At 46.4% G+C, this 27401-nt stretch overlaps 1 protein-coding gene across 3 annotated transcripts in view; it reads left to right on the top strand.

Moving 5' to 3' along the window:
• The first annotated feature begins 2478 nt into the window (after positions 1–2478).
• The window catches only part of mapk8ip2 (mitogen-activated protein kinase 8 interacting protein 2), an 81589-nt gene continuing 56666 nt past the window's right edge, over positions 2479–27401 (top strand). The window contains exons 1-3 of one of the 3 annotated variants that reach the window (XM_072471226.1): positions 2479–2840; positions 3006–3116; positions 25611–25716. In XM_072471226.1, coding sequence (XP_072327327.1) covers positions 3052–3116; positions 25611–25716 — 171 coding nt within the window. In that variant the 5' untranslated portion in view covers positions 2479–2840; positions 3006–3051. Of the gene's footprint in view, positions 3117–25610; positions 25717–27401 lie in introns of all 3 variants that reach the window. The other 2 variants (XM_072471225.1, XM_072471227.1) reach the window with 2 other exon arrangements.

The following is a 27401-nucleotide window of genomic DNA, read 5'->3' as shown; positions in this document are numbered from 1 at the left end:
CAACTTCATCTGAAGGTGATGTTCGAAATTTTTCTTCACATGTAACTTTCTGAGAGAGCCGTTTGTATAGTAACGAAAATTAATATAGAAATAAAATAATGCAGATTTCATCGTGTTAATTATTCCATCCTTAAAATTGGGCTTTGTTTCTTTGGAACTCTTCCCGAATAAACATATTTGATCTTCATTTCTTAAAATATCAAGTGCTGTGGTTTTGGCTTGAAATATCTGTTGAACTGTTTATCCTGGGCTACATGGCCTATTTGTATAGTTTTAACTAGCACATCATTCATTAAGGGCTGACAAATAAAATCCATGAATGTGGAATTTGCGTGTGGATCATGTCAATAGCTACTTATTTTTATTCGCATTGTATGTTTTTTTTCTTTTCTCCTGCATAAACTGATCTTAAGATTTCTGTTCATCCCATTGTGCTCGGTATTGCTTGTTTCCTGAGACAATATTTGAGTAAAATGTTTTGTATTTTAATGATGGACTATTTTAAACATGGTGTTTTTGTTTTTAAACATGTGGGGCGGGATTTTCCGTAGCCCCACACTGAAATTGGGAACAGCGATTGGGCGGAGTATGGCTTCCAATGCCAGAATCAGGGCAGGTGCTGGTTCACGATGCTCCACCCCCTCCAAATCGGCGTCATTGGGATGCGCGCTGCACGCAGCGCAACACCGTTGGTGCATCATCAGCTGGCTCACCCGCAATGCTCCGCCTCCGATGGGCCAAATTCCTGATAGGGTGGGCCACGTGTGGTCCTAGCGGTCGTGAGCCATTGCGTGCTGGCTGCGGACAGTGTCCAGCACCACCACACTCGTCGAGATCCGTGCCACTGCCCAGGGGGCTTCAGCTAGGGCTAGGGGGAGGGAGTGATGGGGGGGGGGGAGGTTGACTAGGGGGTGAGCTGTGGGATCGGCGTGGGTGGGTACGTGGTCCAGCACACCGTCGGGCCGGTTTCCAGGATAGCTGAACAATGCAGGAAGAAGCTGCACAACCTACTCAGGGCAGCTAAGGTGAGTACCCAGCACTCTGCCCCGTCACATTACACTTCTGTCTCGCCCCAGTTCTGAAGAAAGGAAAACTGAGAAGAGGGAAAAGAAGAAGCAAAATAATGGAGCGGCCGGTTTAGCACAGGGCTAAATCGCTGGCTTTGAGAGCAGACCAAGGCAGGCCAGCAGCATGGTTCAATTCCCGTACCAGCCTCCCCGAACAGACGCTGGAATGTGGCGACTAGGGGCTTCATTTGAAGCCTACTTGTGACAAGCGATTTTCATTTCATTCACCATGCATCCTGGCGTGATCAGTGGGGGCGTAGTCGTGCATGGCTGCAGCTTGTCAGCCCTGTGCATTGGTGGCCCGGGACCCGGCGATTCTTTGGCCATTCTCCCATGATCTACAGTGCTAACCCCTCACCAGTACCGGAATCAGTGAGGGATTCGCGCCGATTTTCCCGTCGTGGAGCACCATGGATTCTCCGTTGGCGCCGGCACTTCGCCTCAGAAACAGAGAATCCAGCCCATGGTACTTTTTGAAATGAAATCTGAAAATGTTAGAAATATGAAGCAAGTCAGGCAGCATCTGTAAAGATGGAAATAGGATTAACCATTCTGTCCTTTCGTCAGAACTGGGAAAAATACGAATTGAACAGGCTTCATGCAAGTACAGAGGCAGGGAGAGGGAGCGAAAAACAAAAGGGAAGGTCTGTGTTCGGGTGGAAGGTAAGATCCTTTAATTGACATAGGGGATAGCCACCAACGATTGGAATAGTTAGGAGGCTGTCGCAGACGCGATGGGTGGAAGGGCCTTTTCTGTGCTGTAGAGCTCCATGACTGAATACTGCCTGACCTGCTGGGTATTTTCATTAATTTCTGGTTATATTTCAGATTTCCAACATACACAGCACGCCGGTTTCGAATTAGCTCTTTCCTACACGTTGGTTTCCAAATTTCTTCAATGAGGCGCACACCTTGCCTCCGGGTTCACAGCCCAGCTGCACCTCACATGCTTTGTGTGATCTTTAAGCCACAGCGCAACGTCGGGGCAAAGCTTCTCGCAGTGCTCTTTAAAAAAAAGTTACCGTCGACTAGCACTGAAATTCCCTCCCTGTAGCCCTACAGCCCTTGCAGTTGTATCTTTCCCACATCACAGCCTTGATTGTTCGGAGATACTTCATTGGCTGTAAAGAGCTTCGGGGGGTCCTGAGAGCTGGGAAATCTGACAGAAGTGTAAATCTTTCAAATGCCACTTCTTTGAACCGAGCTTTTTGGTCACTGGTTATGCTATACCTCCTTTCGTGGATGTGGGTCCAATTAGTGTTCGATAATGGCTGCAATAGGTTAAAGGTGCTATATAAAATGCAAATTGCTCCATTCGTGGCTTAGAAATTAATGTTGACGCCCCGTGGCCGCGGGAGCTGTTGGCATTCAGCACCACGAGACTGTGGACAGCTCCCAGTTCCAATTTCCCCTTTAAATCAGTCCTCCTGGAGGGGGGCTGGAGGGGGAGTGGGGAATAAAATAATTCCCTTCGCCTTTCCACATCATGACGTGTTAATCCCCCTCCCTCCATCTGCAGCATCCCTCTGCACAGTCAGTGTGAGGAGCTGGGTGCAGCAGGAGCTGAGCTGGTTTGCATTGCGGTTATGTAGCTTCCAACAAATAGCCAAACGAAAAGCCTCTCGCTCGCTGCAACAACACAAAAAAAAATCCCCAGGACATCATAATTTTCGACGCAAACCAGTGGCCCGAGTGCGCAGAGCAGGCGGTCCCGGGACATCGCGGTGATGCAGCCACGTTAGTGCGGGGGGGTCCAGGTGTTCAGCAGTGCGGGTTGGTCCCTCCTCATATTATGTTATATATAACATATGTCAATATCTTTCCACATTTGTGCCGTTTAGAGCTATCGAAGCTTGTGAAGAGCCCGGATTGCGGCTTCTCTCTGAATTGGAAGCTTTGATTTTGTTTTTTGCTCTCTCTCGCCTTTCCTCCCATCAGTTGCAAAAAGCCTCTTGTGTCCTTGGGTTATTTTTTGCGTCAGAAGATGGCGGATCCCACAGAGATGTTCTCCCTCGCAACCTTCCACTCTCTCTCCCCTCCGGGCTGCAGGTAAGGGTTGATTTGATTTAATTTATCCTTTAAAAAATAATGTATTCATGTCCACGCGGTCTTTAATTCTGACCACAGTGCAGCATTTCAGGACTGAATCTGTTATTGTTTCCTATTACTAATCGCGGGCTAAAAACCCAGGCGCAATACACCATCTGAATATTGCGATTAAAAAGAAATAAATGCAGCAAAGGGTTGCCGGGAGGGCTAAAGATTCCATGCCGTTTTGTTAGATGTGTCGAGGATGAAAATATCGATGGCCATGTCTGAAGCTGCTGTCAGTTCTGGGCCTGGTGGATTGCCAATGATATTTATCCATGTTTATTAAGGATGGCGGGTTGTTTCGGGGCCTGGTATGCGGTAACTGCGGCCTATTATGAAATTAGAATTAGAAATGCACCTTGCGATGTGTGTTCTTTACTACACAGTGAAATATAACGACTCCCTTCCCCCAACACACACACATCTCCACAACACAACTGCAAACGCACACAACTCGACACACCCATATACACAGGCACAGACAGAAAAACATTCGCACGCCCAACCACAAACAGCTTTCAATAATACAGCAGACATCTCAAAGTGCTTTACCCCCAGTGAGGTATTTTAGAAGAGCCCTCACGGTTGTTGAAGTGCCCTCCCTGTTGTAGGTATTTAATGTGGTAAGATATCACAAGACATGTTGTCAAACAAAATTTGATACAGAGACATAAATGGAGATATTATAGCGAATTACCAAAGGCTTGTTTCAGTGTTCAAAGAGGTCGGTTTTATAGAGCACCTTGAAAGGAAGGAGACGATAGATGCTTGTGAGGGGAAATTGGGAAAACACATGAGGGAGAGGCAGTGGTGTAGTGATATTATCACTGGAATAATAATCCAGAGACCCAAGGTAATGCTCTGGGGGCAGTTGGTGGAACTTAAATTCAATAAAAGATCTGGAATTAAAAGTTTAATGATGACCATGAAACCATTGTATTTTTAAAATAATACCTAATTCATTTTTTCCAATTGAGGGGCAATTTAGCGTGGCCAATTCACCTACCCTGCACATCTTTGGGTTGTGGGGGCGAAACACATGCAAACAAGAGGAGAATGTGCAAACTGCACCCAGAGCTGAGATCGAACCTGGGACCTTGGTGCCGTGAGGCAGCCGTGCTAACCACTGTGCCACCATGCTGCCCTTACCACGAAACCATTGTTGATTGTCGTAAGAACCCGTCTGGTTCACTCGCGCCTTGTAGGAAAGGAAATCCACCATCCTCACCTGGTCTGGCCTACATGTGACTCAGACCCACAGCAACTATGGTTGACTCTTAAATGCTCTCAGGGATGGGCAATAAATGTTGACCCAGCCAGCGATACCCACAAATTAAAGAAAATAAAGGAATCAAAGGTGAAATGATAGGGTTAAATGAAGATGAGTCAGAGGAGGCTGTGAAACCTAAACACTGGTGTGGAACAGTTGGACGAATGGCCTGTTTCTGTGCTGTATGCTCTATGTAATGTCCTCAGGCTCTTCAGGGGAGTGTTATCACACTGAATGTGACACTAAACACATAAGGAGGTACTAGGACATGTGGCAAAAAGGTACTTCGGTTTTGAGGAGCATCTTAAAAGAAAGAGAGAGATAGAGAAACAGATGAGAGGCTTACTGATGAAATTCTAGAGTTTGAGAGGTAGGCTGCTGAAGGCACAGCCAATGGTGGAGTAATTAAAATCAGAGATGCTCAAGTGGTCAGATTGGAGGAGTGGAAAGATCTTGGAGGAATGTAGGGCTGGAAAAACCTTCAGGTATAGGGAGAGGTAAGACCATCGAGGGATTTGAACAAAGATGAGACGATTAAAATGAAGATGTTGCTGGAATGGGAGCCAATGGTGGTTAGCAATGCAGCCTGATAGGTGATTGGAAATTGGTGAGTTAGGGTACATGGAACAGATTTTTGATGAGCTCAGGTTTATGTGGGTGAAAGATGGGCAGCCAGCCAGGAGAGTATTAAGATTAGTCAAGACAAGATGTTACATAGCAATAGATGAGAGTTTCAGATCAGATGAACTGAGGCATGCCCTAGAGATGGGAGATCAGCAGCCTTAGTAATAGGAATTGTCTAAGGTGTAGTTTGAGTACATCTTGCCTGTAGAAAGTTTGGAACTAATTAGATCTCCCACCAGCAGAGCCATTACAGATACCTGAACATAAGAGGTAACATAATGTTCCACTGGATTGATCCCTGGGATAAAAGGGTTATGAGGAGAGATTCAGCAGAGATACTCTGGAGTATGGAAAAAATGTTCTCATGGAAACCAATAAAATTCTCAGAGGGCTTCACAGGATAGATGCTGAAAGTTTCTTTCCACTGCCTGGAGAGTTTAGAATCAAGGATCGTAGTCTCAGGATAAAAGATCAGTCATTTAGGTCCCAGGTGCAGATTTCTTCAATAAGAGGGTTGTGAATGTTTGGCATGCTCAGTATATTCAAGACTGGGATTGATAGATTTTTGAGCACTACAGGAATCAAGGGACATGGGGATAATGTGGAATAACAGAGTTGGGATAAAGGTCCAGCTTGTTTTCACTGAATAATGGATCAAGCTTGATGGGCAGTGTGGCCCATTCTTCCTAGTTATGTTCTTAAGCTCAGCTCAGAGTCAGATATGACATCAGTGGTGTGAACCATCTGGCTTGACCTCAGAATGACGAGGAGCGGTATGGAGTCCATGATTAGCGAATGTTCGTGTCAATTCTTTCATGGGATGTGAGCAGACTAACAAGGCCAGCATTTATTACCCACCCTGAATTGCCCTTTAGATGGTGGTGGAGAGAGTAACTGTTTAAGGTGGTGGATAGGGTGCCAATCAAATGGGCTGCTTTGTTCTAGATGGTGTTGAGCTTCATGAGTGTTGTTGGAGCTAGACGCATCCAAGCAACTGGAGAGTATTGATGGACAGGCTTTGGGGAGTCCAGAGGTAAGCTAGTCATGACTGAACTGTCAACCTCTTGACCTGCTCTTGTAGCCAAAGTATTTACATGGCTGGTCCAGTTAATTTTCCGGCCAATGATATCCTCACAGGATGTCAATGGTGGAGTATTCAGTGATGGTAATGACATTAAATAGCAGGGGAAGATCGGTAGATTCACTCTTGATGGTCATTGCATGGCACTTGTGTGACACGAATGTCACTTGCCACTTAACACAGCCCAAGCCTCAATAATGTCCAGTTCTATGGACATGGACTGCTTTAGTATCTGAGGAGTCACGAATGGCATTGAACATTGTCAGCGAACATCCCCACTTCTGACCTTATGGTTGAAGGAATCTCATTGATGAAACTACTGAAGATGCCTAGGATACTAGCCTGAGAAGCTCCTTCAGCGATATCCAAGGGTTGACTTGATTGATCTCCAACAACCGCAGCCATTTTCCTTATGACTTCCCCCTGATTCATTTTAACATCAATTTTACCAAGGCCCTTTGATGCCACCCTCAGTCAAATGCTGCCTTGATGTCAAAGGCAATCACTCTAACCTCACCACTTAGAACAGTTAATCTATTCATGTTTGGACCAAGACTATTATGATGAATGTAGAAATTGTTGTAGAATCATAGAATCACTCCAGTGCAGAAAGAGACTATTTGGCCCATCACGTCTGTACTCTAACCAAGCCCACTCTCTCGCCTTATCCCTGTAACCCCACATAACGTTTTGGACACTAAGGGGCAATTTAGCATGGCAAATCCACCTAACATGCACATATTTGGACTGTGGAAGGAAAATGGAGCACCCGGAGGAAATTCCCGCAGACACGGAGAGATGTATATTTTATATTTGTGGCACTAATGTTATTAAAAGTCTGGTTTAGGATTTATATTTGTTGCAGTAATATTATTAAAGAACCTAGGTTTAGGTATCCAGACTGTGTCTCTGCTAAAGCTGGAATTAAGGGGTCGTAAAAGGTGAGCATGATTGATTCTAACTATTTACTTGTTTACATAAGGGCTAATGGAACATTATGATTTCTGGTGATTCTCTGGAGAGTAGATGATTTACGAAGTTTTGTATTTACTCCTAGCTCAGCAGGTCATGTGACAACCTATGGGATATAGATGATGTAATTAATGGGAGGAGCCAGGTCTGTCAGTTGTTTTGCAATTTCCCATATGATATGACTGTGAGAAGACAGAAGAATTTAAAGTTTTGCCAAATGCTGCTAGGTTGGGTACTGGTTCTGTTTCTGAAAGGGTCTCTCTGTCCAAACTTCTCTACACAACTGAGCAAGTAATCTGTTATTTAACTTTATTTAAAAGTGGCATTTGAACTGTATTGGGTTGCTTAATTGGAGTTAATAGCAGACCCAAACAGCAGGTTTCAGTTTTATCTTGTGTTTGGAGCTATTTTCTTTGTTGTCAAGGTGGTTAATTCTTTGTTTAAATTAAATTTGTTTTAGTATAAAAGATACTTATTGATCAGAGTCATCACTGCTGTGGTGAAGTATCCTTTCCTCACAGTTTTAAATTAAAACATTGTTTGGGGTTCTTGTCTGGTATCCTAGTAAATGTTGGGGTCTGGTCTCGTATCCTATCACTGTAAAAAGGTCAGGAACCAAGTGGGCCTGGTGGAATCCAAGCATCAGTGAACAGATAATTTCTGTGCTAATGCCACTTGATCGCAGTGTTGATGTTCCCTTCCATCAATTTTCTGATGATGGACAGTAGATTGATAGGCCAGTAATTGGCTCGATTGGATTTTTCGCCTTTTGTGGACAGGGCTTAGCTGGGGAAATTTCTCACTTTGTCAGACAGATACCACTGTTGTAATTGTACTAGAACAGTTTGACTGTGGGTGTGGCTAGTTTTGGAACACACATCATAAGTACGAATGCTGGGCTGTTGTCACGACCCATAGCCTTTGCAGTTCCAGTACTTTCATGGCATCACATGGAGTGAATCAAATCAGTTGAATACTAAGGTGAAAGCAAATTACTACAGATGCAGGAATCTGAAGCAAAAACAGAAAATTCTGGACAATCTCAGCAGCATCTGTGGAGAGAGGATGGGGCTTTGGCAAAGAGTCATCCAGACTTGAACGTCAGCTCCATCCCCTCTCCACAAATGCTGTCAGACCTGCTGAGACTGTACAACACTTTCTGTTTTTGTTTCAGTTGGATACTGATATCTGTGATGCTGGGCACCCACTCAGTACTTCTGGCTAAAGATGATTGAAAATGCATCAGCCGTCAAGTACTCGTGTTTTGGGCGTGTCCAAAGCGGAGGGGATTTTGGCAGGGATTCTCCGATGTCATGTCAGAGTCCTGGAAGCGAGGGTTAATCCGAGTCCAGAGATGGCAATATTTGGAGTGTCGGATGATCCGGGAGCCCAGGGGTTGGGAGAGAGGCCGACGTTTTGGCCTTTGCCTCCCTGGTGGCCCGGAGACGGATTTCACTGGGATGGAGGGCCTCGGAGCCTCCAAAGTCAGGAGTGTGGGTTAGTGACATGGCAGGGTTTCTCAGGCTAGAGAAGATTAAGTTCGCCTTAAGGGGTTCAATTCAGGGGTTCGCTCGGAGGTGGCAGCCGTTCATTGGCTTCTTTAAGGACAACTGACCGTCAGCAGAAGGGGGGGGGGGTGCATGGCAGTGAAGAATATGGGTAGGAAATCTAATACATGGGTAGTCAGGAGGTAGGGCGGGGGGAAGTTGGGTGTGTTACTGTGAGGTTGTTGCATGTGTCGGACCGCTCGGTTGTGTAGAGAGTTAAAATGTTAAAATTACAAATGCTTCAATAAAATGTTTTCTAAACAAAAAAGGAAATGCATCAGCCTTGTCTTTTGCACTAATATGCTGGGCATCATTGAGGATGAAATATTTGTGGAGCCTCCCACCTCCGGTTAGTTTAATTGACCATCACCATTCATGACTGGGTATGGCAGGGGCTGTAGAACTTTGATTGGATCCATTGGTTGTGGGATTGTTAAGTCTGTGAAGTGCTTGACTCTTCGACTGTTTGGCATGAAAGTACTCCTGTGTTGTAGCTTGACTACGTTGGCTCTGTTTGAGGTATGCTTGGTGCTATTCCTGGCATGTCCTCCTGCATTCCTCATTGAAATCCTCAGTGGAGTTGGTGTCAGGGACATACTTGGTGGAAATTTCTGCTGATCCAATACCAGATGTTAGACAAGCAGCCTGACAAATCAGAGGCAGTGGATATTGTGGAGAGAAATGGTGCTGAAGTAAAGCTTGGTGTGGTCAGAATACATGTGGAACCTGACGTGTTTTTGTATGATGTTGCTGAGGGTTAGCATGTAGATGAGCAATAGGAAGGGGCCAAGAATATATTCCTGGAGAACGGCAGATTTTTTTTTTAAAGTTCCAATTCGGGGGTAATTTAGCGTGGCTAATCCAGCTACCCTGCACATCTTTGGATTGTGGGGGTGAGACCAACGTAGACACAGGGAGAATGTGGAAACTCCACATGGGCTCGAACCCGGGTCCTCGGCGCCGTGAGGCAGCAGTGCTAACCACTGCACCACCGTGCCACCCTGGAGAATACCAGAATTAACACTGCCGAAGCTGAATGAGAAGCTGTTGCCTGAGATTTTCTGGTGACAACTGGGAAGGAAAAAATGGAGCTGGGCAAGGAGAGTCCAAAGCAGCTGGGCAACAGCGGAGAATGTTGGAGGAGGGTAGTGTGGTCAGCTATGTCAAACATGCCCATTCACACATTCACATTCCTCCCGGCCACCTACACATATACACACTTGTACATTCATACATACACTTAATTACATGGCCACCTGTGTGTGCACATATCTATCCCTCAGATGACCTGATCCATACATAGATCCATTTACACACGTATGCATATCTATTTGCACATATGGATCACTATACATCTCTACGCACAAATATGGACAGACACACATCAATACACACACACCCCATTGCCCACACACACATACATGCTTCTATCTATGCACCCTCTGTATCTAAACATCCTCACTGATATGCACATACATGTGAATGGCCATAATGATCCCCCAGATAGCTACATATAATACTATCAATTAATTAATATAGACAAATAAACAGACATCAGTTATGCATACACTGGTTTATGCATATACACATTAACACACACACTTATAGTCCATGCACCAATGGTCACAACTGAGTACACATCAATTTCCACTCACATAAACCCTCGACATGTATGCCCATAGAATCGTACACTGTAAACCTCTGGCTACACAAAGTGGTACTTACACAGACAAACACAGAGTTACTAAGTACTGTTACAGATACATACAAAGCTGCATCCCATCTGGTAACCTTACTGGAAATCCTGGCAGTTACGTAATAGTTAGATTCACTCGGCTTCCCATCAGTACGTTATTTAGATGTGATTCTCCGATCTCTGCTCTGACATGCTTCTGCTTCTCTGAAATGTTCCTTGGTTTTGCTCTCAGTACCTCCTGGGCACTGTCACACTCTATTCTGAGAATCTTTACTCACTATGGACAGGGAATCCTGATCCAGCAGAAATGCTGGAAATACTCAGGTCAGGGAGCATCTGTAGAGAGAAACAGAGTTAACATTTCAGACCTTTGATCAGAACTGAAGAATGATAGGAGTCCCGTTGGTTTCGACCCAAGTCAAAGGGAGGTAAAAGGGAGAAAAAACAAAAGGGAAAGTCAGTGATAGAGTGGAGAGCAGAAGAGATTAAATGACAAAAATTTCACAATTCAAAAGTCAAAGGGAGTGGTAATGGGTATTTGATCCTGATCTGGCATTTGTTTTTAGATGTGCATCTGGGAAAGAGCTCACAGATGGAGCTGGGAATGGCAACAAAGAACATGTCAGGGACTATGCTTTGGGCAATGCAGATTTTTACACTTGAAAGGAGACAGCACAGACAGAAGAGACCGCAGTGAGGAAAGAAGTCATAAAGGCAAGGAGGACAGTTCATAGAGGTGCCACAATGGAAAGGGGGAACCTCAAAGAGAAGATTGACGAGCGGAAGTTAAATATAGGGGTAGAGATTGGTATGCAATTTACAGAGAGGTTTTCACCAACACAACCAATTTTATGTGGTGAGTCTCCCATCAGGGAATGACATGGTGGCATAGTAGTTAGCACTGCTGCCTCACAGCACCAGGGACCCAGGTTCAATTCCAGCCTTGGGTGACTGTCTGTGTGGAGGTTGCATGTTCTCCCCGTGTCTGCATAGGTTTCCTCCGGGTGCTCTGGTTTCTTCCCACATTCCAATGATGTGCAGATTAGGTGGATTGGCCATAGTAAATTGCTCTTTGATGTCCAAAGGTTAGTTGAGTTATGGGGATAGGATGGGGGTGTTCCGTAGGTCAGGTTCTCTTTCAGAAGGTCGGTGCAGACTCGATGGGCCAAATGGCCGCCTTCTGCACAAGGATTCTATGAAACACATTATAATAGTGTGGTAGAAATTGATGGGTGGCACGGTGGCTTAGTGATTAGCACTGCTGCCTCACGTGCCAAGGACCTGGGTTTGATCCCGGCCTAAGGTCTGTGTGGAGTTTGCACATTCTCCCCGTGTCTGCATGGGTTCACCTCCACAACCCAAAGATGTGCAGGTTAGGTGGATTGGTCACTCTTTTGAGGTCCACCTAGGTGGGTTGGCCATGCTAAATTACCCCTCAATTGGAAAAATGTTCAAAAAGAGAAATTGATTTGCATTCAGCCCATTGTTTTGGTGTAAAACAGGCGGGTCCTATACCAATTTAGCAAAGGGAGGACTTGCACCCAATATGCACAGCACAGCTGGGGCAACGCTAAACTCATTGGGCCAACATTTTAGATGCAAGGGTGGCCAACTAACTCAGGCAACAGGCCCTTTCTTTTTTTTTGAGTGTGACAGTGAATGAGAGAGTGTGTTAGAAAGTGAGTTCGAGAGAACTAGTGTGACTGAATGTGAGAGTGGGTTAGAGTGCGAGTGGGAGTGAGTGTGTTGAGAGTGTGTGTGTGAGACTGTTTTTAGAGTGAGTGCGAGAGAGTGGCTGAGAGTGAGTGATGGAGAGTGAGAGTGAGTTTGAGATAGAGTGAGAGTGTTGGTAAATGTGAGAATGACTGAGAGTGTGTTAGTGACTGAAAATTACAGTGTGAATGACTAAATGTGTTAGAGTGAGTGTTAGTGAGTTTAAGCGTGTGAGTGTTTTAGAGAGTGAGTGTGAGTATGAATGAAAGTGAGTGTGTGTGTAAGTGACTGATGTGAGAGAGTATGAGTGTGTTAGTGAGTGAGTGAGTGACTGAGAGAGTGACTGAGTGTGAGAGGGCGAGTGTGTTAGAGAATGAGTGCCACTGTGAGTGTAAGAGTGTGTTAGAGAGGGAGTGAGTGGGAGTGACAGTGAGTGACTGACTGACAATGTGAGAGCTAGAGTGTGAGTGACAGAGTGTGAGGGAGAGTGAGTGTGTTAGAGAGTGAGTCCCAGTGTGAGTGAGTGTGAGAGTGAGTGCGAGAGACGGGCAGGAAATTGTCTGAGAGAAACAGTGTGAGAGAGTGTGACAGACAAGAGCAGAGAGTGAGACTTGCCAAACAAGAGAGAGTGGAAACTCCCAAGAGAAAGTAGGACAGAGCAATACTGATTCCAGGCCTCTACACGTGTGTTAACCTATAACAGATCCAAACATTGCATTCCCGATGATGGTGCTTGTTTAAGCACTTGTTTAAGGGACATCATTATTAAATCTGACTCGACCATATATCTGCCCCTTCTTCAGTGAAATGGAGCCACTGGAGCTGTGTGTTCAAAGAGCGGACACTCAGGAAGGAAGGAGAGCCGAGTTACTCTGCCTTTCAATGGGAGCGATTGGGGTTGAAACAGGAATAGTGTTCATTCAGGAAAAGTTCCTGTGGAATGCCAACTGGTGAGAAGCCTTTGGCCTCTCTTATTGATATCTAAATTGTTGAGAGTGAAATAGATGCAATCAACCCCCCCCAGATCTGAACCGAGGGTGTGTGTGGAACTGAACCCACCACAGATGTGTCGCAATAAGCCCCTTCTTAATATATATAAGGGGACAAATGCCTCGACCAATGATTTTTTTTCTGTTGTCAGCAGGCTGCCACCTCATTAGCGCCTGTTTTTCACAATTACGCCGAGTTAAAGTTTCGCCTTTGGCCCCTTGTAGGTATTAATGGGAGGCTGTTGAAGAACCCTTCTGGGAAGGTTGTTTCTGATGAATGGAGCCAACTTCGCTCCGGATTCTTCGTGTCCCTGCGACCACCAACTAAAACCTTGTTTATGTTAAAAATGGATTTAAAACCACCTCTGGAGCAAGGAGAAGCAAAATATGTCCTCTCTCCCCACCTACAACTCCACAGTCCTCATGGCCATGCCCATCCCCGGTGTCTGATCGAACTCCATTGATATTTTGTCACCACTGAGGGCAAGTCATATAAAATATCAATTGGGCCTGAAGACCTTATTTGGATCTGGCCTTGGGCCTCTGGGTTCGGGCGGGTCAGAGAATATCTGATCTGTGGTACTTGCATCATTGTTAGAATAAAAAATAATATCGGTGACCACTTTTTAGTTGGTGACGTGGGCTGTCTGGTGGAAGGATGCTGGAAACAGCAGAACCTTGGATGTGAGTTACTGTAAACAGCAGGTACACCAGCATTGTCTTTGTCTCTGTCATCATCCTCTTCTCTAAATCTGCACACGACTCCTGGGTGTTTGATGAGATACTGTAGAGGCAGCTTTACTCTATAGCTGACCCTACTGTGCCTGCCCTGGGAGTGTTTGATGAGATACTGTAGAGGCAGCTTTACTCTATAGCTGACCCTACTGTGCCTGCCCTGGGAGTGTTTGATGAGATACTGTAGAGGCAGCTTTACTCTATACCTGACCCTACTGTGCCTGCCCTGGGAGTGTTTGATGAGACAATGTGGAAAATGTACCATTCCCAGCCTTAACGTGCCTCATTTGTTTCGAGTGATGTAGAACCTGACATCTCAAATTTTCACTTGCGTCAACAAAGTGGAAATAAAAGATTATCTGTCTGTCCCTCAAAGAACTTTAAACTTCCAAAATGATTACTGATGCACAGTATTCGCAGTGTTCCCGTATTAAAGAGTGAAAATGATTCATTGAATAATTGGTGCGAGGAATCCTTTCAAATATTTTTTTCTGCCATTCACAACCACCACCTCTCTCCTCCCATTAAAGCTCTGCTCCAGCCCCCTCCCCCCACCATTAGCTTTTCTGATTATCTTTATAAAATTAGTTTTCAGCAAATTGTTTACCTTGGCTGTCTGATCCATTTGTTTTTATGATTTCGAGATTTTCGCCATTTAAAAAATACCCTGATTTATCTTTCATGTGTCCAGTGATGACTGTGCACTTTGCCACTTTGAACTCCATTATCCGTAGTTTTGTCCACTCAATGAATGTGTCACTCTGCAAATTGCTGTTCATATCCACACAATGTACCGTGCCTCCAAAATCAGAGCCATCTGCAAACTTGGATGTGCAAATTTCCATTCCATCATCCAAGTCATTGATGAAGGTGGTGAAAAGCAAAAAAACGCTGGGGAACATTACTTATTACATCCTGCCAATCAGACAATATTTATTTATTGATGATTAGAAAAGGATATAAAATGTTGATTTTATCAGGAATTGAACCCAGAAAGACTTGGTGTTGGCAGGTGCAATTTAGGTGTGTGTACATAAGAACATAAGAACTAGGAGCAGGAGTAGGCCATCTGGCCCCTCGAGCCTGCTCCGCCATTCAATGAGATCATGGCTGATCTTTTGTGGACTCAGCTCCACTTTCCGGCCCGAACACCATAACCCTTAATCCCTTTATTCTTCAAAAAACTATCTATCTTTATCTTAAAAACATTTAATAAAGGAGCCTCTACTGCTTCACTGGGCAAGGAATTCCATAGATTCACAACCCTTTGGGTGAAGAAGTTCCTCCTAAACTCAGTCCTAAATCTACTTCCCCTTATTTTGAGGCTATGCCCCCTCGTTCTGTTTTCACCCGCCAGTGGAAACAACCTGCCCGCATCTATCCTATCTATTCCCTTCATAATTTTATATGTTTCTATAAGACCCCCCCCCCCGCAGCCTTCTAAATTCCAACGAGTACAGTCCCAGTCTGCTCAACCTCTCCTCGTAATCTAACCCCTTCAGCATCAAGGGGATCAAATTTGGAGCAGACATTAGAAGACTAGTTACACTTTAGGAGAATCTGGGAATCTTCGGGGAATTCTGCCTCCTCCCTTCTGTTTTCCATCCATGGAATTCTGGGCCTGCTGACCCGGGGGCCCGGGGTCCATTTTGGAACAGCAAAAGGCCCAAATGTGAAATATTACAAAGGTAATCAATATCAGGGGCTGGTTGGACCCATCTATCGCTGGAATTGCTCAGGGATTACCTTGCTTGCAATGTTGGCAGATCGAGCTTGCAACTTACGAAGCTTCAGACCACAGAAACCTCTCACCAGCATATCATGAGAAAAGTTCTAATTCTCTTCTGTAAAATAGAGGCACCCAAAGGAAGGAAGCTTCACTCTGAACTTTATATTTTTAACAAAGGTGCAGGATCACATTGTGTGTTTAGCTACCCAGATCCCGAATGCAGCAACAGACCGGTTTGGTTTTCCTGATTGTTTTTGTTCTTCTCTGACTTTTATTCCCAGAGGCTTCTGAGTCATCCTGGGATCACTGATTCCCAGGGCAATGGGAATGCTCTCTTACAGTTTCAGCTGCAGCCCAGCTGATGGCGCTCTTGTCACTGAGTCAAGGTTCTGGGTTCAGGTCCCACTCTCGGGCTTGAGCGTAAACATCAAGGTGAGACTCCAGTGCAGCACTGAGGGTGCATTGCAGTGTCAGGGATGCTGTGTTTTAGGTTGAGATATTAAACCAAAACCCCATCTACCTACCACTCTGCAAGTAAAAGATCCCATGGCACTATTTCAGAGAAGAGCAGGAAAATTATCCCTGGTCTTGGCCAATATTTATCCTTCTTTCAACATCACAAAAACAGATTAATTGGTCATTATCACATTGCAATTTGTGGGAGTTTGCTGCCTGCGAATTAGCTGCCACGTCTCCTTTATTACAACAGTGACTACGCTTCAAAACAACTTCATTGTCTGTAAAGTGTTTGAGACATCGCTGATTGTGAAAAGGATTCTATGATTGCAAGTCTTTCTTTTCTTTCCTTTTCACTTTGAGGAGATGGTGACTTGTGGCAAATGTCACTAGATGACCAATCCAGAGACAGGGGTTCAAATCCCACCACGGCAGGCTGGTGTAATTTAACTTTAATTAATACATTGGAATATAAAGCTAGTCTCAGCCATGGTGGCCGTGACAACTATTGTGAAAGCCGATCTGTTGCACTAATGTCCTCCAGAGAAGGGAATCTGCCACCCTTACCTGGTGTGGCCGACATGTGACTCCAAACCCACAGCAATGTGGTTGACTCTTAACTCTGAAGTGTTCAGATTCGGTTTTGATTAGATTGAGTGAGGTTCCCAATTCTGTGTGCGAGGTTCCTGATCACACAAGTCACTAAATATTATCCCACTCCCCTGCTCACTCGCCAGATCCTTGAATATCTCAACCAGTCTATTCCGGCTCTCCTGCTCTCTCCCCATACTGACTCGTACCCTAATCTATGACCACCTCAATCAGTTTCCCCCGGGGGTTGTAACTGGTCGTCCTGCTCGAGGCGATGCCCTTGCTGAGCAGGGATTGGCGCAGTTCGTCGCTCATAAAGGAGGACCCCCTATTGCTGGGTAAGTAGGCGGGGAAACCAAACAGCATGAAGATACTGTGGAGGGCTTTTATGACGGAGGCTGCGGTCATGTCGGGGCAGGGAATGGCGAATGGGAACCGGGTGTTCTCGTCAATCACGTTCAGGAAGTACATGTTGCGGTCGGTGGAGGGGAGGGGCCCTTTGAAGTCCATACTGGATTAGCGAGCAGGCCTTGGCCGCATTGTTGGCCCACTTGGGCATAATAAGAGAAAAATCCCAGGCAGCGTTTTAGGGCCTTGGAGCAGTGAGGGAGGGGGAACTCCATGAGGGGGCGCATGCGTTCAGGTTCTGGGCCTATAACTCTATCATGCACTACATAGCCGAGGATGGCTAGACGGTCGGTGCTGAACACGCATTTATACTTGTTATATGTGAGATTAAGGATTTTTGCGGTATGGATGAATTTTCAGAGGTTGGTGTCGTGGTCCTGCTGGTCGTGGCCGCAGATGGTGACATTATCGAGGTACGGAAATGAGGCCCACAAACCATACCAGTCAACCATTCGGTCCATCTCTCGTTGGAAGACCGAGACACCATTAGTGACACCGAAGGGAACCCTTAGGAAGTGGTAGAGCCGCCCATCTGCTTTGAAAGCAGTGTATTTGCGGTCGCTAGGGCGGATGGGGAGCTGGTGGTAGGCGGACTTTAGATCCACCGTTAAAAAGACCTTGTACTGTGCGATCCTGTTGACCAGATCGGATATGTGGGGGAGAGGGTACGCGTCAAGCTGGGTATACCTGTTGATGGTCTGGCTATAATCGATGATCATCCTATGCTTCTCCCCGGTCTTTGCAACCACTACTTGTGCTCTCCTGGAACTGTTGCTCGCCTCAATGACGCCTTCCCTCAGTAATCGCTGGACCTCCGACCTAATAAGGGTCCGGTCCTGGGCACTGTACTGTCTGCTCCTGGTGGCGACAGGTTTGCAATCCGGGGTGAGGTTCGCAAACAGGGAAGGCGGCTCGACTTGAGGGTCGCGAGGCTGCAGACAGTGAAGGGGGGGGTATAGGGCCGCCGAATTTAAAGGTTGAGCTTTGGAGGTTGCATTGAAAATCTAACCCTAGGAACGTGGCAGCGCAGAGGTGGGGAAGGACATTAGAGCCGGTAATTTTTAAACTCCCTTCCCTGGACCGTGAGGTTCGCTATGCAGAACCCCTTGATCTCCACTGAATGAGACCCAGAGGCCAGGGAGATTTTGTGGTTAACTGGGTGAACGTGGAGAGAACAGCGCCTTACCGTGTTGGGGTGTATGAAGCTCTCCGTGCTCCCAGAGTCGATCAGACAGGATGTTTCATGCCCATTGATGAGCACGGTCGTCGTTGCAGTCGAGAGTGTTCGGGGCCGAGAATTGTCCAGGGTCACCGAGGCTAGTCGTGGCAGAAGTTGGATGTTCTCCTATGGCAGTGTGTGATTATCCGAGCCGGGGTCCTGAGAGTCCAGCCAAGATGGCGGTGCCCACTGGTCGCACATGGCTGGGGGTCCACAAGATGGCGGCGCCCATCCATCACACGTGGTGTCCGAGCGACAAGATGGCAGCGCCCGGAGGCCACACGTGGCCCTGAAGGAGGAAGATGGTGGCGCCCGCTGGCAGCACGTGGCCCGTGGAGAAGATTGTGGTGGCGGTCCCGATTCGCCTCCGGAGACTACAGCGACCGCCCGGGCCTGGCATACCACCACAAAGTGGCCCTTTTTGCCGCATGCTTTGCAGAGGGATGAGCCGGCCGGACAACGCTGTTGGGGGTGCTTGGCTTGCCTGCAAAAATAGCAGCGGGGCCTCCCGGGGTTGCCTGGCAGTCTCGCAGCACAAGTTTGTGGGGGGATGGGGGAATGCATCGGAGTCGGTCGCGGGGGGGGTTCCACGCTGCCCAAGGGGCTGCCTCGCGGTCGGGGACATAAGCGCGGGCATTTCGGGAGGCCACATCCAGGGAGCTAGCAAGGGCCTGTGCCTCCTTGAGGCCTAGTGTCTCTTTCTCCAGCAATCGCTGGCGAATTTGGGAGGACAGCATACCTGCAACAAATGCGTCCCGGATCAAAGGTTCTGTGTGGTCGCTGGCCGAAACATGCGGGCAGTTACAGTTTCTCCCCAACACCAGGAGCGCACGGTAGAACTCCTCCAGCGATTTCCCCAGGGATTTGTCGCCTCGCCGCTAGTAGATGTTGGGCATAGACCTGGTTTACAGGGCGAATATAGTATCCTTTCAGCAGATTCATTGCGGCCTCGAAATTGTCTGCGTCCTCGATGAGAGTGTAGATCTCTGGGCTCACCCTCGAGTGCAGAACTTGCATTTTCTGGTCCTCCATGGGTGTAATTGTGGCCGTCCTGAGATATCCATTGAAACACGCCAGCCAGTGCTTGAAGGTTGCCGCTGAGTTTGCCTTGTAGGGGCTGAGTTGCAGACACTCCGGCTTGATTCGGAGCTCCATTCTTTAAAATCTAGTGTAATAAATTGATGCTCAATCAATAACTCCAGAAGCGAGATTGGAGACAATTGAAGGCTTTGTTACACTAGATGTTTCCCCCAGCAGCGCGGGTACAGAAGACAGCTGCTGGGGAGACACGGGCTCTTAAACTCCGCCTTACTGGGCGCAACCAGCAGGCAGGCTTAACCAATGAAAACTGTACCGACTACACCAATGGTCTTACAGCATTACAGGGTACCATAATACCTCTAATACCGACTACCACACCCCTCAATTATCTAAACTCATGGGTAGGCTAAAAAATTGATGCAATCTGTCTTCCTAATATAAGCCTTGGTCCCCAGTATTCATGCAATCACCTCTTCCAAGGCCAATAAATCTTTCATGAGATATGGTGCGAAAATTGGATACAATATTCTAGATGACACCTGACCAAGGCAACTTAAAACTGAGCTTTACATTCCAGCTCTCTTGGGTTAAGCTGAGGCTTGACCAAGGGTGTGGTTAAATTTAACATTACTTCCTTGTGTAGATTTAGAATCCTAGAGCACAGAAGGTAGCCATTTGACCTGTTGTGTCTGCCAGCTTTTTGAAAGAGCTATGCAATTAGTCCCATGCTCCAGCTCTCAAACTCTGCACATTAGTGCTCATCAATTATCTGTTCAATTGTCCTTCAAGTTATTATGGGATCTGATTGCCCCACACTTACAGATAGTGTATTCCAGATCTTAACAATTCTGTATGAAAGTAACAACAAAGAACAAAGAAAAGTACAGCACAGGAACAGGCCCTTCAGCCCTCCAAGCCTGTGCCGACCATGCTGTCTGTCTGAACTAAAATCTTCCACACTTCCTGGGTCCGTATCCCTCTATTTCCATCCTTTTCATGTATTTGTCAAGATGCCCCTTAAATGTCACTATCGTCCCTGCTTCCACCACTTCCTCCGGCAGCAAGTTCCAGGCACCCACTAGCCGCTGTGTAAAAAACGTGCCTCGTACATCTACTCTAAACCTTGGCCCTCGCACCTTAAACCTATTCCCCCTAGTAATTGACCCCTCTACCCTGGGAAAAAGCCTCTGACTATCCACTCTGTCTATGCCCCTCATAATTTTGTAGACCTCTATCAGGTCGCCCCTCAACCTTCGTCGTTCCAGTGAGAACAAACCGAGTTTATTCAACCGCCTCTCATAGCTAATGCCCTCCATACCAGGCAACATCCTGGTAAATCTCTTCTGCACCCTCTCTAAAGCCTCCACATCCTTCTGGTAGTGCGGCGACCAGAATTGAACACTATACTCCAAGTGTGGCCTAACTAAGGTTCTATACAGCTGCAACATGACTTGCCAATTCTCATACTCAATGCCCCGGCCAATGAAGGCAAGCATGCCATATGCCTTCTTGACTACTTTCTCCACCTGTGTTGCCCCTTTCAGTGACCTGTGGACCTGTACACCTAGATCTCTCTGACTGTCAATACTCTTGAGGGTTCTACCATTCACTGTATAGTCCCTATATGCATGACCTTCCAAAATGCATTACCTCACATTTGTCCGGATTAAACTCCATCTGCCATCTCTCCGCCCAAGTCTCCAAACGATCTAAATCTGCTGTATCCTCTGACAGTCCTCATTGCTATCCGCCATTCCACCAACCTTTGTGTCGTCTGCAAACTTACTAATCAGACCAGTTACATTTTCCTCCAAATCATTTATATATATATATATATATATACTACGAACAGCAACGGTCCCAGCACTGATCCCTGCGGAACACCACTAATCACAACCCTCCAATCAGAAAAACATCCTTCCATTGCTACTCTCTGCCTTCTATGACCTAGCCAGTTCTGTATCCATCTTGCCAGCTCACCCCTGATCCCGTGTGACGTCACCTTTTGTACCAGTCTGCCATGAGGGACCTTGTCAAAGGCCTTACTGAAGTCCATATAGACAATATCCACTGTTCCATCTGCATCAATCATCTTTGTGACCTCTTCGAAAAACTCTATCAAGTTAATGAGACACGACCTCCCCTTCACAAAACCATGCTGCCTCTCGCTAATACATCCATTTGCTTCCAAATGGGAGCAGATCCTGTCTCAAAGATTTCTCTCCAGTAATTTCCCTACCACTGACGGAAGGCTCACCGGCCTATAGTTCCCTGGATTATCCTTGCTACCCTTCTTAAACAAAGGAACAACATTGGCTATTCTCCAGTCCTCCGGGACATCACCTGAAGACAGTGAGGATCCAAAGATTTCTGTCAAGGCCTCAGCAATTTCCTCTCTAGCCTCCTTCAGTATTCTGGGGTAGATCCCATCAGGCCCTGGGGACCTATCTACCTTAATATTTCTCAAGACACCCAACACCTCGTCTTTTTGGATCTCAATGTGACCCAGGCTATCGACACACCCTTCTCGAGACTCAACATCCACCAATTCCTTCTCTTTGGTGAATACTGATGCAAAGTATTAATTTAGTACCTCGCCCATTTCCTCTGGCTCCACACATAGATTCCCTTGCCTATACTTCAGTGGGCCAACCCTTTCCCTGGCTACTCTCTTGCTTTTTATGTACGTGTAAAAAGCCTTGGGATTTTCCTTAACCCGATTTGCCAATGACTTTTCGTGACCCCTTTTAGCCCTCCTGACACCTTGCTTAAGTTCCTTCCTACTTTCCTTATATTCCACACATGCTTCGTCTGTTCCCAGCCTTTTAGCCCTGACAAATGCCCCCTTTTTCTTTTTGACGAGGCCTACAATATCTCTCGTATTCCAAGGTTCCCGAAATTTTCCGTAATTATCTTTCTTCCTCACAGGAACATGCCAGTCCTGTATTCCTTTCAACTGACATTTGAAAGCCTCCCACATGTCAGATGTTGATTTACCCTCAAACATCCGCCCCCAATCTAGGTTCTTCAGTTCCTGTCTAATATTGTTATAATTAGCCTTCCCCCAATTTAGCACATTCACCCTAGGACCACTCTTATCCTTGTCCACCAGCACATTAAAACTTACTGAATTGTGGTCACTGTTCCCGAAATGCTCCCCTACTGGAACTTCTACCACCTGGCCGGGCTCATTTCCCAATACCAGGTCCAGTACAGCCCCTTCCCTAGTTGGACTTTCTACATATTGTTTTAAGAAGCCTTCCTGGATGCTCCTTACAAACTCTGCCCTGTCCAAGCCCCTAGCACTAAGTGAGTCCCAGTCAATATTGGGGAAGTTGAAGTCTCCCATCAGAATAACCCTGTTGTTTTTACTCCTTTCCAAAATCTGTTTACCTATCTGCTCCTCTATCTCACGCTGACTGTTGGGAGGCCTGTAGTAAACCCCCAACATTGTGACAGCACCCTTCTTATTCCTGATCTCTACCCATATAGCCTCGCTGCCCTCTGAGGTGTCCTCCCGTAGTACAGCTGTGATATTCTCCCTAACCAGTAGCCAACTCCGCCATCCCTTTTACATCCCCCTCTGTCCCGCCTGAAACATCTAAATCCTGGAACGTTTAGCTGCCAATCCTGTCCTTCCCTCAACCAGGTCTCTGTAATGGCAACAACATCATAGTTCCAAGTACTAATCCAAGCTCTAATTCCATCTGCCTTACCCGTTATACTTCTTGCATTAAAACACATGCACTTCAGGCCACCAGACCCACTGTCTTCAGCAACATCTCCCTGTCTGCTCTTCCTCAGAGCCATACTGGCCCTATTCCCTCTAACCCATTGCTCCGGTACCCACCCCCCTGCCATACTAGTTTAAACCCTCCCCAGTGATACTAGCAAACCTTGCGGCCAGGATATTTATGCCTCTCCAGTTTAGATGTAACCCGTCCTTATTCAGGTCACACCTGCCCCTGAAGAACTCCCAGTGGTCCAGATAATGGAAACCCTCCCTCCTACACCAGCTGTTTAGCCACGTGTTTAGCTGCTCTATCTTCCTATTTCTAGCCTCACTAGCACATGGCACAGGGAGTAATCCCGAGATTACAACCCTAGAGGTCCTGTCTTTTAACTTTCTGCCTAGCTCCCTGAACCCCTGCTGCAGGACCTCATGCCCCTTCCTGCCTATGTCGTTAGTACCAATATGTACAACGACCTCTGCCTGTTTGCCCTCCCCCTTCAGGATGCCCGCTACCCGTTCTGAGACATTCTGGACCCTGGCACCAGGGAGGCAACATACCATCCTGGAGTCTCTTTCACGTCCACAGAAGTGCCTATCTGTGCCCCTGACTATAGAGTCCCCTATTATTATTGCTTTTCTGCGCTTTAACCCTTCCTGTTGAACATCAGAGCCAGCCGTGGTGCCACTGCTCTGGCTGCTGCTGTTTTCCCCTGATAGGCTATTCTCCCCAACAGTATGCAAAGCGGTATACCTGTTCGAGAGGGGGACAACCACAGGGAATTCCTGCACTGACTGCCTGCCCCTTCTGGTGGTCACCCATCTCTCTGCCTGCACCTTGGGTGTGACCACATCTCTATAACTCCTATCTATGACGCTTTCCACCACCTGCATGCTCCTAAGTGCATCCAATTGCTGTTCCAACCAAACCACGCGGTCTGTGAGGAGCTGTCATTGGTTGCACTTGCTGCAGATGTAGTCGACCGGAACGCTGGAAGCGTCATAGATCTGCCACATCTCACAGTTAGAGCACTGCACCCCGCTGAGTGACAATTAAGCACTAATTAATGAATTTAAAATAAACACCTGAATTATTGTTAGATTGAGTTACAATTAACTATATGGCCCTGACGCTAGATGATTTTTACGATAAAATTAAATGCTAAATACCGATCACTGCCCTCTGGTTTAGTTACTCCACTATCTAGTTAATCAATTAGATTTGTTTTGCAATATTATTTTTTTTCAAATTTAACAGATTCCCAACCAGCCAATCAGGTCACAGCTTTACTGTGATGTCACTTCAGTTCCCCCCCCCCCCCCCCCCCCCCACACAATTTGAAAAGGTAATAAAAATAAAAATCACTTACCTTCCCAGGATGCTCTCTGGTTCTCACCCTGCAGATTAACAGTTACAGGCCAGAAGAAAGAGAACAAAACAGAAGGGAAAAAGCACCTTCTCCCACTCTGCACTGAATTACCTCACTGCACCAAATTACTAAGTTCCAATTTCCACTCTGGATGTGTCTCACTCAGGCTGTGTCTCCTTCACCTTCACCTCTGTGTGAAAATAACCCCCCTCTAGTTCTGTGGTTTTTGACCCGTCTTCCAGAAGAAATTGTTTCTACCTTCTTGTTCGATCAAAACTCCTCGTAATTTTGAATATATCTTGATAGGTTTTTCCCATAGCCTTTTCTACTCTATGAACAATAATCTCAGCTTCTCCAATCTCTCCACACCACTGAACTCCCTCAATCTCTCCACATCACTGAACTCCCTCAATCTCTCCACATCACTGAACTCCCTCAATGGTGTTCATTTTAAATGGCCTCTCTTAAGTGTAGTGCTTAGGATTGATCACAATGTTCTTGCTGAGGCCTAACCAATGATCTCTAAAGGTTTATCATGACTTCTGTATTCAGTGCCTCGACGTACAAACCAAATCTACAATACATTTTCTTAACTGCCTTGTTTACTTCCTCTGTTGGCTTTTATGTTTGATTTTCCTGAGTCAAAACCAAGGATTCCACTTACCTTTTTATGGTCTCACTTGAGTTGTCACTTTTATTAACCTGTGTATTTTCACACCTGTCTCTCTCTCCTCCTCTACTTTCTCTATTTAAGGTGTTTCTTTTTCTTTCTGTATTCTTATTTCCAAAACGTATCACGTCACATTTTTCTACCTTGAATTATAACGTCCATCGAGCCATTCTTTTCCTGTCCTCCTTTTGTCCTTCACAATCCATGTGACAATTTGCTATCTTCACCGGACTGTGGGAGGAAACCGGAGCACTCGGTTTCCTCCCGCAGTCCAAAGACGTGCAAGTTAGGTGGATTGACCATGTTAAATTGCCCCTTAGTGTCCAAAGATGTCCAGGTTAAGTGGGGTTACGGAGTTAGGGCAAGGGAATGCGTCTAGGCAGGGTGTTTCGGAGGGTCGGTGCAGACTCAGGGGGCCGAATGACCTCCTTCTGCACAGTAGGGATCCTATGAATTAATCCCACCACCACCAAATTGATATTATCGGCGAAGTTTGATATTGTTTCCATAGTTCTCGGGTCCAGAAGCCAGTAATCAGGATTGGCTGTGATGCATCTACGGACGATTAGCTATGGACAAGGTTTGACCATTTTGTTGCCTCTTCCTCATAGACCTGCCCATGACATCAGCCTGGAGGAGTTTGATGATGAGGATTTGTCTGAAATTACTGATGACTGTGGAATTGGGCTGAACTATGACTCTGATCCCTATGAGAAGGTAAGAGGAAAGCATTTCATTGGCAACATCCTGAAATGTATTTAATGACTTGAATGTTGTTCCAATTCCAAACACCAAGGAACCATAGTGATTCAGGGGAATTTTCTCCACGTGGGCACAGGAACACATGGACAAGGAGCAGGAGTCGGCCATCCAGCCCCTCGAGCCTGCTCTGCCACTTAATAAGACGATGACTGAGCTGATAGTAACCTCAAATCTGCATTCCATCCACCCCTGATAACCTATCACCCCCTTGCTTACTTTGAATCTGCCTCTGCCTTAAAAATTTCAAAGACTCTGCGTCCACCATCTTTTCAGGAAGAGAATTACAAAGCCCCACAGCCTTCTGAGAGAAAAAATGCTGCCTCATCTCTGTCTTGAACTATTTCATGTTGCACTGAGTGACACTGCGAAAAAGAACTGGGTAAATAACTGGATGAACAGAGGAATGGAAATTATTTGTAAAGACTAAGATTGTTAAATACTGTACAGGACAAAATGACCGATAAAATTAATCATGCATGGCTTTTCAAGATTTAACCGGCCTACGGAGCCACTACCGGTAAGGACGGCCCTCTCATTTCTGTCCACCTAACTAGAACTGGAGGTTGCACTTTACACATTTATCCACAGCAGCAATATTTAAAGAGAAGAATAATTCATGTAATTCTTGTAGAACTGTATGTAGTCCTCCTATTGCACCACACTCACCCCGCACCGCACTCTTCACCCGCTTCACACTAAACTCACCCAGAATGACGTGGCGTTATTCGGCTAGCAAGGGGCCCATACTCCTAATGCCATAGTTAAAGAATGTGGATTAATTCCTGCCCTCCACTCCCGAATCTCGTCCCTCACAGCCACCTATCCCCAACCCTCTCAGCCACCAAACCCCACACCCTCAATCTCACCCCTCACAGCCACCTATCCCCAACCCTCTCAGCCACCAATCCCCACACCCTCAATCTCACCCCTCACAGCCACCTATTCCCAACCCTCTCAGTCACCAGTCCCCATCACCTACCCCCCCCCCCCCCCCCACCTTTACATCTCACCCCAGCTACCAATCCCCACACCCTCAATCTCACTCCTCACAGCCACCAATCCGCATTTCAGTCGCAGTCTGGTTGACTAATGAGTGCCAGTGTGGATATGTTGGGTAAGGTGCTTTGCTCTCTTCTCTCAGCCAGTCCCTTGGGATTGAGGATGACCTTCCCCCACTCGGGTTCGATGGGTTCTGAAATAGTTGCTAAGTCCAATGTGCAACTGCATACTCTGTCACTTACAAGGCAGGTGGTGCATAAAGGATCAGGAAAATGAGTTATTTGGATGCTTGTGTTCTCTCTTCAACACTTCAACTAGAGACGTCGCTGAAGCGTCTTTGCTGTCCTGCTGGGTGCAGTTGCTTTGGGAGCCTGATGTCAGGCATACGATTGACATTTCATAGTTTTGAGTGGTTAGCGCCTCGCTGTTGGGAATATTGGCTTGGGAGAGGACGCTGTCATAGGTCAACCTTCCCAGATCTGAAGAATCTTGTGAGGCACCTCTGGGGGTAATTCTCCAGAGCTGTGCAATGCCTGCTGCGGGTTATCCAAGGCTTTGAAGTTTATAGGACTGCACAGATCCCTGCTGTCTGGTAAACCATGACCTTAGTCTTGAGTTTGAGATCCTGAAATACTCTGTTC

This window comes from Scyliorhinus torazame, chromosome 13 (assembly GCF_047496885.1).
Source record: "Scyliorhinus torazame isolate Kashiwa2021f chromosome 13, sScyTor2.1, whole genome shotgun sequence".
NCBI lineage: Eukaryota > Metazoa > Chordata > Chondrichthyes > Carcharhiniformes > Scyliorhinidae > Scyliorhinus > Scyliorhinus torazame.
Note: the sequence above shows the minus strand (reverse complement) of the source record. Positions and strands in the feature narration are given on the sequence as shown.